Here is a 12,938-nt window from a genome sequence, read left to right as displayed (position 1 = left end):
CAGATGAACCATTGAAGAGAGTTTGAACTTAATTAGTAACCACTGTGCATAATTACAAAATACAAGCAAAAAACAAAATAGTAAAATGTAGCATCAGCTCATTCAGCATTCAGATCCACGTATTTATTTAAAATCATTTTTATTTTATTTTAATGTTGGCATGTTAACGACTGCATCATGCAAATAATGAAAACATTATCAATATAAAAAGAATATTGGAATAGGAATTAAAGGACGAAAATCAATTCTATCCAATTTGATATTGCATATCCTATTGTGAGCAGCCATCTGAAATATATTGGAATAACTCAACATTTATGAAAAAAAACAGCGAAGAGGTATATATCATTCATCGGAACTCCCTGCTTTCCCAAGCTTTCATGTCTGCGGAAAGGAATTTAATTTGTCCTATACACAAGCAAGGAAGTTTCCCAGACATCAGGGCACTTAAGGAAAAGGTCACTCAATTAACGTGGCCAGCTTTTAAATGGAAAAATGTGCGCTAACACTTTGGTGCAGTGAGATGGTCTCTTTGAAGATTGAGTTGAGATCTCATTCTCCAGGGCTGGAGTCCCGTTCTCATTGCGGCCTCTGCAGCTTCAAACCTCACGCTTTATATCTGTCTCCAGAGCACACAAATATTTCATACATTGTTTTTACACTGATATCTATTTTGGGATTACAAATTTACAATGGATCAGAAATGAATAACTGGGAGGAAGAGTTTACAGGGTGATGTAGCAGTTAATGCTCTTAGTCATTCACTAAACAGAGACACCAGTGTGCTAACTAGGAAAAAGCCTTGATGGTCCACAAACATCTTATGCGACTATTTTATTTTTATTTTTTTAAAACATCAGAGACAAACAAACTTGGATTTGTTTTTGGGAACGGACTGGCTGGCTGCAGGGGTATTTTTCCAGCCTCTCTCCTGATGCCATGCTGTGTTATGCAGGGTTATTTTTCCAGCCTCTCTCCTGATGCCATGCTGTGCTATGCACGCTCCTTCCTGAGTTAAAGCCTCTCTCTTTAGATCGCTTCAATTGGTGGCACATCAGTTCGTTTTGCTGCCAGGCCAGGCATGGGCTCTGCTGTGAATGCACCGCCAGGCTTACCTGCATGCTCACTCTTTAAGGACTAACATTCATCAGACCCGATTCAATAGACATATGCTCTGGTGCAAAGTTCAGCAGTGTTACAAACTGTTTATATTGCAGAACTAGCACCTTGCAGCTCCATAGGAGCTCCTAAATTACACAAGTGTTTTGCTTTAGTTTAGACAGCACTGTGTTTAAATGTCCCTTCATTTAAGTTGCCCTAGTTTAAGAGGTATGACATTTTAAAATTAATCTATTTTAAGAGGAAAGGAAAACATGAACCTGGTTTAATTACAGAGGATGGTTATATCATTTTTTGACCTGACTAAATGAAGTACGTCATGCCTTTATCATTAAAGCACAGTTGGAAATGGGCTACATTTACTGTATAAACATGACTATTTACAATATAACAGGTCACTCTTATTGCAAGATGGATTAATAGTGAGTATATACACTGAATTGATATATACTGTAAAGGATACAGTACCCATGGAATGTATCTGAATCTGCATTGAATGAGAAATCATATGTTAGCAATTACATCTGAATTACTGGCACTTATGAACAGTTACCAAAATATGTCTTTGAATAAGTCTGGCAATTAAAGATTGTGTGCTTTTATTGCAAGCATTGCACGCTTTGCTTGGCATGAGGTGGAGGGAGCTGAACTCATCCTACTGTAGTTAGTGGCTTTTTTTATTTGACTGCATAGACTAGGAATTGTTTTCATTTTTACTTCATATTTTTGCACTTGTCAAGGTGACAGTGCAGGAAAAAAAAAAAAATGAAAATAAATATCTCATTCTCTGTTCTTCAACGAGTACTAAAACCCTTCAGCTGAAAAGCTTATGGAGGGCGTCAAACAGAAGTACTTGATGCCATATTGATAAAAAAATGAGTGTTCCAATACTGTAAATACACATGCAATGACAGCACACTAACCCATTACTGATAGAGAGCTTAGTGCCTCAAAATACTGTTCGCTCTAGGGTTAAACTGACTGAAGCAGATTGAAAAGCACAAATCTTCTTGAATCATCTGACTGTCTTAAAACGGGAGAGAATCAGGATTTTGCATTAATATATTCAATAGAGTCTATAGCCTCGCTTATCATGTTTACATGTACAGGAGCATTAACAGTCACTTCATTTCTAATTCAGGGATTGCCTGGGCATTGTTTTGTATATATGTAACGGGCAGGGTTGTGTGATACACTGCCATTGCAGATTCTGTCCCCGGTTGGTGAGATGAGATGAGGTTAAAAGCTCTAAAACGGACCAGGCTCTCTTGCATTGCTCCTCCTGGTAGTACCTGGTGGTTTTTCATGTCAATCCTTCACTCCTTGGTGTGGTATTCAGAAAGAAAACTTCTAGACAAGAGAGAGAGACCCCGCATTTCAACAAGGTGAGTCTCACAGCATGCATTAATAAAATAGCCATCAATTACAGACACTAAATCTTTCTTCAGAGCAATTTCAAGAGGAAGGACTGTTGTCGATTGACTTCTCATGGAGGACTGGAAAAATACACATGCTCCTCTCCTGGGCTTCCTAGAGAAATGACTGAATTTCTTATGTCAGTGAGAAACATCAACACCTCATTTTTCATATTCACCGTCATTCATTGGTTCAGGACTAAGGTGACACAAGTGGTTCCCAGATTAATACTACAGCTTCTGCGTTCATTTTTCAGTATTTGTGATGCATGCTTGCGATAGGCAGACTGGGTGAACTTTGGATGCTAATCTAGGTATTCAAAACCTTTTATCCCGACTAGTAAAATAATGCTTTCAATATACGCTCCAGACGATACATATGGTACAATTAGGTAGTCATTGTCACTGAATTAGAAGTGATTCAAGTTAACAGTTATAATATTAAAATATATACTAGAATAGTATGTTACTATTTTAATAATTAGCTACATCATCAGACTACCTAGCTATGTCTACCATGCTATTTAAAGAGCTAATTATTAAATAGCAAGGTTTCAGTTATCAGTTACTTTCCTTCTTCATTAAGTATTTCTAATGATTGATGAGTATCCTATAGGATCCTGATTCTCCTTAGATATAGAGCTGTTTTTGAATTAATTCTCTCGCTAATATCGATCTCATATAGAGTATATATATATATCTATATATATATATTATACTATATAATATATATATATATAGACACACACACACACACACAAACCTTTTGATTTCCAATAAATGATTGTAATATTTGTACAGATGGTTCACGCATGGCCGTTGTGAAGAGCGTGCTCACCATAGACAGGCTGGGCGAGGACAGTCTACTGCAGTGGGAGGTGTTCTGATTCCTCTCCAGGCTCTTCAGCGGGGATCCAGGCTCCAGCACTTTATAATCTGGCTGTACAGACCGCGATCCACCGCTCCAAGAGGCCACCTACACAAAACTCAAAGCCTTTTACAGGCTGGAGGACACGTAGTGATGACCTGTTTATTATCTGTGCGAGTGTCTGGGTGGTGCGCTGTTTTTAAAAAAAAAAAAAAACACCCAAAACCATGGCACGGATGCTCAGTGTTTCTTGGATTACACAGCATTCCCATTCCATCAGGTTTCACTATGTGTGTTAACATCTGCTACTCTTGGGATATTTTATTGCGTTTCTATGGATCGTGTTCATTTTGTATCAACAGCTGTTGTTCAGCTGATACTGGTCATTTTTATTAATTATGAAACACTGCCAAATCTATTTAATGAAATTGGCCTAAAATTACCTATTTCATCAATACAGCAAGGCCAACAGTTGCTTGTAATTTGGATAGAAATGGATAAATTGTCTGCCAAAAGTAACATATGTACTGTAACAGCTTACTGCTTTGAAAGCCCAAACCATAGGCTAGATTATATTATTTTTTCAGGGCATGAAGTTAATTTAGTTGGGGAAAGTCCCTATAGTTTCTAAGGAAGAGTTCAATTTTCTGATGAATCCAGAGGACTCCTGCTGATCTGCTGAAACAGTTACAGGTTTTATTTCTCAGGAAATAATGTAGAACGAGACTGAACAGTTTATATCTTCACTCACTGTGACAAGGTTAGACGTAACCCAGTGTGGCAATACTGCAAAATCAAAGCAGCAAAACGGATTCAGAGTGTTTTAGAAAACAGAAATATAGTCAAGGAAAGACTTTAAGTACATCTTACCAGCAACACATCTTAAAAAAAAAACTTCCGTCATTAAACTCTATACACTGTATGAGCTTCTTAATTGATATACCCATATTCTGGACAAATGTTCTAACAAATGCTGTGATTAATCAATGCATGCATCAGCACTGTAGTGTCTGAGAGTGTACAGTATATCCTGTATCTGCCAAACCATTCTGACCCCAGAGTAACCTCTCCAGTCCAGATACAATATACAATACAATATACTGATACAATAAAAAAGCCTTGCTCTCCCTTTAGTTCTGTTATATATTATCTACCATTCCAATAATACTGTCTTAAAATCCCAGTGTGGTGTAAGCCAAGTGGTCTGGCCTAGAAATCTCAAGCAGACAGCCTTCCTTTGAAGCCCTTGCTATAATTTATTTCTCATAATCAAAAATGTATAAGGAATTACAGTTATAATTGTCTTTTATTAATCAAATGAATTAAAAATAATATTTTTCAAATTAATTTTAAACTAAAATTGTATACAAATAAAGAGAAACTATTTTGAGCCAAATACAAAACAGACAGAATATTTGCAATCATTTGCCAATCAAAAGTGCACTGGAATAGATTAAAACCATTCAATTAATAAGCCAGTATATATAATTTAAACGATAAAATGTACAGATAGGGAACTGGCAGACATAAAAAATTATAGCAGCATTACCCTAAATTAACTCTCCTGTGTCAGCCCATTCCAAACCAGCTCTTTGTTCAAACCAGATTCCTAATTACTTAATAGCACACCTAGGTTCAATGAAACAATTACAGACCTAGTTGGAACAAGGCTGTGGATTTCTCATTTTAACTCAGGTAGGAGATGGCTGCAGTGGAACAAAGTACTGGACTGGAAGGATTTGAAAGAGTCACCAAAAAGGAAGTACCACCACCCCCCTTACCGCACAATGATTTGGTAGAAACACCACACACACAGTTGCACTGACACACAACAATAGCGAACTTTCTATACTGTGATACAGTGCCTTGCCTCAGCAATGGATTACTGGTGTATATTAGTTCAAACCATTGTGTTACCACTACAGTACTATGTAAACATTAAAAAAAATACTACCACTGGTAAAAAATATATGTATACAAACCTCTGCAATCGAAATTGCACTTCTCAATAGATGAAACATGGAATTAGTCTGATAAGGTATTTTCTTTACAGAACTTTATTAGAGTAGTTTCATTGTACTTTGGTTTCAACACAGCTACAATATGTCTTGAGCCTCTCTGATTACGTGTCAAATCTGGAGGAGAACACAGTTTTCACCAGAATCAAAGGTTTTAGAAATGTGTTCCAAGCTTTAGGGCTTATTGTGGTCTCTACCTTCTAAAAACAATGTGACACACAGTCAGTGCACGACTTACAACCGAACCACTGCCACCAACGAAGATCCTTTTCAGGGGATGTAATACAGCACCTCATGGATCAATCAAACATTCCTGGCCAGCAAAAAAAAAAAAAAAAAAAAAAGACTGAAAGGTGTTTCTGCAAGTCAAATATTTTTATAAGCCCATTTGAATAATAAATCTTGCAGGCTGATGGGTGACAACTTCCAGCATGTGGCTGGGGGGGGGGGTTTGAATTCAGAAACGGTGTTTCCAAGGCAACTATTTTCAGTGAGCCTGCTGTTCAAGCAGGTTGATTCAGGTCTCCGTGAGGATGATTTATACTGTAAAGCATTCTCAGGGCAGGCTAAGTGAGCGCACATTCTATTCACTATAATTTCATAGGCTCCAGAACATTCTCAGTTGGGGGCACTTTCTTATTATCATTTAAATGATTGAAGTAATGTGTCTTGCATCCATCGTTAAAACTTAATTGTACATTAAAACTGCGTGTGAATGAAATGCCTATTCCTAGAATTGATTCTTCTTGGTCTATGCCCCTAAAAGGAATCCATCTGTACCTGAACGGGAGCCAAAACAACTAAACTGCCTGCGACTGCTGATGTGCACAGTGAACTGCAAAGCTCTGCTAGACTATCCAGCTGTTATTAAATAAGGGATGAGCTTGCATAATTGCAACCTCTTTGTTCCAGTTGGGACTCTTGATTTACTGCACCTTTGCTGGCTTCAGGTCAAACATGCCATTTCCAGTAACTGCCAGCTGCCAACTAGAAATCCTTTAGTAGGAATGGAGCACCAGTACGGCTGTTGAGCTGTCGGTCAGAAAACCAAGCCAACGGCTTTGCATTAAATTTGAAGGTTTAGAAACTAATTTACAGCAATAAATGATCAAGTTCAATTAAGAACCTGTTGCAGTAAATCAAATTACTGTGGAGCTCAAACTCAGCACTGCTGAAGAATGGGTATTAATGTGAAAAGTGTAAACTACTTTCATTTTACCTTCCAATTTAATATTGAGTGTTGCAGTTGAGGGCTGGGGAGTTTTTTAAATCAGTATTTGTCACAGCTTTTTATTGGACAAGAAAAAAAGAAAACTAATATTTCCCCCCAAAACAGCCAAAAAGTCTTGAAGGAAAGCAGCAACACACACTTATGAAATTAAACACTCAAGACCAAACAAAACAGTCATATATCAAATAGAAAGATTAATTTTGGATAACTGCATGAAGTCAGAATAAACATAGACTTATCTCCCGGTCAATTTGTACTCAATTTAAAGCTCCTGACAATGGTTGGGCGCCACAGCTAAGTACTTGTGTGTCCATCAGGCTATTTCTGTCAGGCTCTTTTCTATAATCCAGACTGTTCTGCCCTGAGGGTGGTGGAAAACACCAGGGGTTCGTAAACAAGTTGAGTCACACGCACCAGGCCTCAGGCCAGGCCTGGGGGAATGAAATGCCACATGTGCACGTCACCAAGCCATGCTCGTCAGCAGATCAGGACACACCAGCAAAGAGCAGAGGGGAACCCTGGGGTTTCATATATAGACACACACACTCACACACCCTGTACAGAAGCAGTGTTTAAAAAGGAAATAATGCTGGGTGATATAGAACGGATTCTAGTTTCACCTGAGGAAAGGGAGGGACACACAAACATGCATGCTTTTTTCAGTCCTAGCAGGGCAAAATGACATTGGTGGGTAGGGGGTGTACAGTTATTAGACAAATTAAGCAATCAGTAAAACACATACTGTACATACTAGACATGCAATTATCCATGCTACAAATTAACAGTGTATCTCCAAGCAAATCATTGTTGATTGCCCAAGACTGGTGACACTGCTTAAAGATGGAACACCAGGCTAGTCCCTCGACTGATATACTGTCCAAGTCTGGCCTATTGTGAGTATAAGGTATACTGCAAAGTGGCAATAACCTGGACTTTTAAACATACCTCTCATTAGTAAACAAATCTACTAAAAATGAAAAGGGACTTCTTGTTTTTCTACTAAAAGGTAAGAGCTCCCTATACCTCCTAGTTCAGGCCCTGGTACTGTCCTGACTTGACGACTGCAACGTCTTCCTGGCCAGCTTTCCTGCCTCTGCTACCAGTCTGCTTCAGCGCATCCAAAACTCTGCTGCTCGCCTTGACTTCTCTCTTGCCCGTTTCTCCCACGCTACGCCGCTATTCTGCTCTCTGCACTGGCTCCCTATCGCTGCTCGCATCCAATTCAAAACTCTTGTCTTGACCATTCAGCTCCCTCATCTCCAGAGTATACTTTCTCCTTACATCCTTCTCTGCTCCTCCACCTCTGGCAGACTAGCTACACCCTTAGTTACTGCTTAGTACTACAAGGCAACCTCCCCTAATGCTGCTCAAAATAAGAAACACATTTTGGTAAACGCTCATTTGCTTACACAGCACTGCGCGCCTGGAACAAATTATCGCCTGACCTCAGAAACATTGAATCTCCGTATCTTTAAAAAGAGTCGGTACACTAAATTCTAGTCTGGTATTTGCAGTTGTTTTCAACCACATTTGATTACATTTCTGTGCTTTTTTTTTTTTTTTTTTAAGATGAGGAAACATTTGCTTGTGTTTTGGACAGGATGTTCCCGTAAAGAAGTCTGTACGGTATATCAGTGACCCAACCTTTGGAAAGTATCCTTTCCACATCCAGTCAAAACACAGAGTTACAAACATCTACACAAAAAAAAAAAAAAAAAAAAAAAAAAAAAAAAAAAAAAAAAAAAACACTAATTAAATGAATATACTCATTCTGCAAGTCTTAGTAATTGGAAGTAGTTCATTATGACTGATTTTTACATGCACTTATCAACGCTACTCTGACTACTGTACAGTTAACGCCGGTAATAAAACGTTTCACTAAACAGTTGCAACGGTTTAACTGCAGTGTGAAGTAACCCGAGAACGGCGGTCCTCAAATGAATACAACAAATGTTATAAATTAAAAAAGGTGGCTGGTATGAACTTCAAGAGTATTTCTGTATAAACGCTGCCATCGTAAGGATTAATCTTGCAACTGCAATTTATTTAGTCACATGATATCTCACTTGAGATTACTTCACTGACCAGCTGCAACAGTATTTAAACGGTGAACTGTGTGTAAGAAACTGAGCATAGGTGTGGTAACAGAGCTGCGGCTGGTTTGTTTTTATTCTAGCTGCTCGGAATTTAATAGTAATCGCTGGCAGGTGTGCAAACCGTTTTGAAAATTGAAAAAAAAAAAAAAAAAATGAAATACCGCATTAAATCAAACCCCCTTCACAAATTTCTCACACGACACGACCCTTCTCTCCTGTGTATGTGGAGTGTGTCGTTTGAGCGGTCAGACCCAATGGGAAACTCAACATCGATGTCTACTGGCGCCAGCGTTTAAACGTTGCTGGCACTACACCAGGTACCCTGGCGCTAGAATCTGACGCCATGTTTTCGGCATATTATCTGTGAAGAAATGAGATTTTCTGCTGGAATTTGTGGTCCTGGTGTGTGTCGGCTATCCCAGTTATGTGTGAGTGTAAAATAAAATAAATAATGTCAAACGTATTGTCTTTGCTGGCAATAAGCTTTTTATTTAAACATTAAAGCAGTGTAAAAACACTGCTACCCACAATGCTTGCTGGTGGGCATGTTGAGTAAAACAGTGAACAAAATCTCCTTCTGTAGAGGAAAAACAACCCTGTAGCAAGCCACATAAATATTTACATCTCTTCAGTTCTATATACAGTCCATTCTATCATACACTGGGGTTTGAAAGATCAATATGCACAATGATGGTTGTACAAGACTTTTTTTTCTCCTTCCCCCTTGTTGTACAGATGAGACAATAGATTGGCCTTACTCGTTCGTTTTAATTACAAAAAAAACAAAACATTAACACTAACATTTTTCACTTTGCTTTCGAACATAAAATCGTTCGTCTGATTGCACAATCAACTGAAACAATAGCAGGTAGCACAGACACATTCCACAAAAAAACCAAAAGAAATAACCAGACGCTTAAACAATGACTTTTTAATTTTTTTTTTTTTTTTTTTTTTTTTTTTAAAGAAAACAGTTTTAAAAAGAAAAAAAAATGAACAGTGTGTTCCTGGTACTGTTAGTTCCTTAGAATTCCCCTTCAATTCGACTGATGTTTTGCTTTGCGGCCAGTTTTAATAATGTAGATTTCTAGTCGGGACACAAGAAACAGCCTAATCGCTCTACTCCAATGGCAATGACAGCCAGCAGGCACCGGTGCACTAAGACAAAACAGACCTGGTATTAGAGAAGTGTTCATTCATAGGACTGAGTTACAGATAGGACCGTATAGCACAGTGTAGTATTTCGTAGTATTGTTTACCAGCTGCGTGCTGAACTTGGTTAATGGTTCCTTTTGAAGAAGTCCACAAAGTTAACTGGATAGAGGTCTGTTTTATCTTGTGTCGAGGCTCTTGTAGCAGCCTACATGGCTGTCTTCAGCTAGGTCTTCGCAACTGTTATCACCTGTCGTTTTGTCGGGTTTTTATAAAAACGCACTTGCAAAAGGGGTTAAAAACATGGACCAGGATTACATTTAATAAGTGTTTCTGGGACCTGAGTAAAGCACCAAGGGATTAATCACAACTGATCACAAGTATTGATCCCACCTCCACCTCGGCAAGTTAAACAATCAGATCAAGAAATGTTCGGGAACACAGATTTGGCGAAGGGTAAACTGATGAGTCCTTCTGCCTGACTGGAAACGTATCTTATACAGACAAGAAGGTAACCGTATGCGGGGGGTGGGGCAGATTGTGTTTTTTATTTTTTTATTTTTACGGTACAGTATTTTCCCATCATAAAACTAGCCAGCTCTGCTTGCAAACTTTCAAAAGAAAATGAAAACTTCACTCCTACCACTTCATATCTCAGCAGCGATACAAGTTTCGTATTTGGGACAATAACCTTAAAAATAAAAACAATGTTACGATATTGAAATGACAATGTCTCTACCGCTTTCAACACTGCTTTCAAGTTTGGCTATTAAGATTATTTTTTTTTTTGGTGGATTGCAAACCACGGACTGCATGATACAAGAAAGTATATAAATTAAAAACTAGCTTACAGGTGAAATCGGAATTACAACATAGCATGAACTGTTGTGTTCAAAAAGTCTTTGCATAACATAAAAGGGTAAAGCCTTAGCAGTACACATGGATTTCTAGGTTTAATCACACGAATATTTTAACCAAATGCAGTCACTTAACTTCTTCTTTTCTTTCTTCGTGGTGCTGACGCTGTTTTTTGAACAGCCTTGATTTTATATAACACCATTAACTAAACATCCAACAGGTTTGTTTGTTCTACTGCAAATGCAGTTTCACATTATGATGGTAATTTAACAAAAAGGGAATCTCTTCAGATTTTTAATACAGTATCTTTAAACATGCATACCTTGGTGTTTTAAAACACTTGTGCGTAGACCCTTGATAAACTCACTTCTGTATTGTATATGTTACATCAATGGCACTTTAAACACTAAAATATTTTATATAAATGTACATAAACAAAACTTTGTTTCTAACAACAACAATTATTATAATAAACAGAAATGTGCATAACGTTGGTTCAACAGCATGCTGTACAACCGTTTCTCAGATTGACAGGTCAGTGTGGCACCATGCACTTAGGATTGTAATACCACACTGCTACCAGCAGAGGGGGTCCATTTACTTTTCTGTAATTTTTTTTGAAAATGTTACGGGAGAAAATTCAAGTAAGCATGTGAATGGCCTTAGCAAACTAGCCTGCCACTGCTCCCCTGGCTGTTCTTAAATGTTACTAACTTTGATCCATTGTGCAACAGTGACAAGTGGTTATACAGACGGTGTACCATGTAAATCTATTATGTGAACGTCTTGCAGTAAGTGCCTCTATAAGAAAATGATTAGACTCCCTCTGAAGAACAAACTGCATAGCTTGTTCACAAACTGCAGTAAAAACTGTGCTGGCGTGACCACTCTAATGGTTAACAAAGGGAAAATAAATTGTAACTGTTCATTTAGTTTGGTAAGCGCTCTCTGATGCTAACCCTCAATTATCGAACCACAGGATACATAAAATACAGTGATTACATCACTTCCAGTTGTTGACCATGTAAGTGATACAGTGTAGCCACCTGGACACCCGGTGGAACTGTCCTCTTCAGTCCTGTGCTGAGAGTGCTTTACCAACCTGTAAATGCCCCCTACACCAGAAGGACCAACCTTTGAAACCGAATAGGATTTGGGGCAATTGAAGGGCACCTGCGTGCTGAATAAACTCCTGGAACAGTTATTTTCGCGTTGAGTCTCAGCTGTTTTAAAGATATCAGAGCTGATAATCCAGTGCTTTGAGAATGTACGCTCTCACCCCCTCTGACTGACACTGATTTAGAATTGAATGAGTTCAACAGTTCTGTTCATTTACCCAAACAATAGCATTCGCTGTGGCTGTTTTAGTTAAAGGGTTACAGGTTGCTACAGTACCTTCCACCAGCAAGCTTCAGCCCCAGTGGGTATGTTGGGCAGGGCTGGTGAAACACGTACTCATTACCCAGAATTCTTTGCATATGTTTTGTGGTCGTCTTGACAGTAAGGTCAGCCAGTCCCAGTTCACAGCCAATGATTTGAGAATAGAAAAAACCTTAATGTTAATGTTAGTGTGTGTGTGTGTGTGTGTGTGTGTGTGTGTGTGTGTGTGTGTGTGTTTGTTTCCCCTTAAGGCCAGCAAGGACATAAAAACCCAGTTCCTCTTAAAACTGGTTCCCCAGGCAACGTCCGTGATGAATCTGCAGAAGACCAGCAGTCTCTCCAGCTCACTCGCTGTCCGAAAGGGTCTCGTACTGGGAGCAGAGCAGTGGCTTCGGTTCCTCGTCCCACACTCTGTTCGGACCGCTCGCAACGCCTTGCTGGATCGTCGAGGAGGCCGGTACAAGGCCAGTGGGGAGTTGCATTGTCAGTGGATTGCAGGGAAAGGGAGTCGAACCTGTAACCCAGATACAAAAAAAAGAAGAGACTTCTAATAAGTGTGGACTCGCACATGAATATGAAAGTTCAGTTTTCTACCAATATTGTTCTTCAGTGGCACAGTAATCTAGGACCTTGCCCCCACCAGAGTGCTAATAATTCAATTAGGAGACCGGGTTGGACTGTTCAAACAAATAAACTAAGCAAGCGGTCAGTACAAGATGCTAGACTGGAAAGCACAGGAGTACCGCTTTTGATGTTGCTCATACAGGGGTATTAAGAATGACCTAATTTGTCATACACGTT

The 12,938-nt window shown here is 38.8% G+C and overlaps 1 protein-coding gene across 9 annotated transcripts in view; it reads right to left on the bottom strand.

Moving 5' to 3' along the window:
* Window positions 1-9,215: 9,215 nt before the first annotated feature.
* The window catches only part of LOC121297194 (nuclear receptor corepressor 2-like), a 127,817-nt gene continuing 124,094 nt past the window's right edge, over window positions 9,216-12,938 (bottom strand). For all 9 annotated transcript variants that reach the window (XM_041223320.1, XM_041223326.1, XM_041223327.1 and 6 more), the window contains one exon: window positions 9,216-12,651. In XM_041223320.1, coding sequence (XP_041079254.1) covers window positions 12,482-12,651 — 170 coding nt within the window. In that variant the 3' untranslated portion in view covers window positions 9,216-12,481. The remainder of the gene's footprint in view (window positions 12,652-12,938) is intronic.

This window comes from Polyodon spathula, chromosome 22 (assembly GCF_017654505.1).
Source record: "Polyodon spathula isolate WHYD16114869_AA chromosome 22, ASM1765450v1, whole genome shotgun sequence".
In the NCBI taxonomy this organism is placed as follows: Eukaryota; Metazoa; Chordata; class Actinopteri; order Acipenseriformes; family Polyodontidae; genus Polyodon; species Polyodon spathula.
Note: the sequence above shows the minus strand (reverse complement) of the source record. Positions and strands in the feature narration are given on the sequence as shown.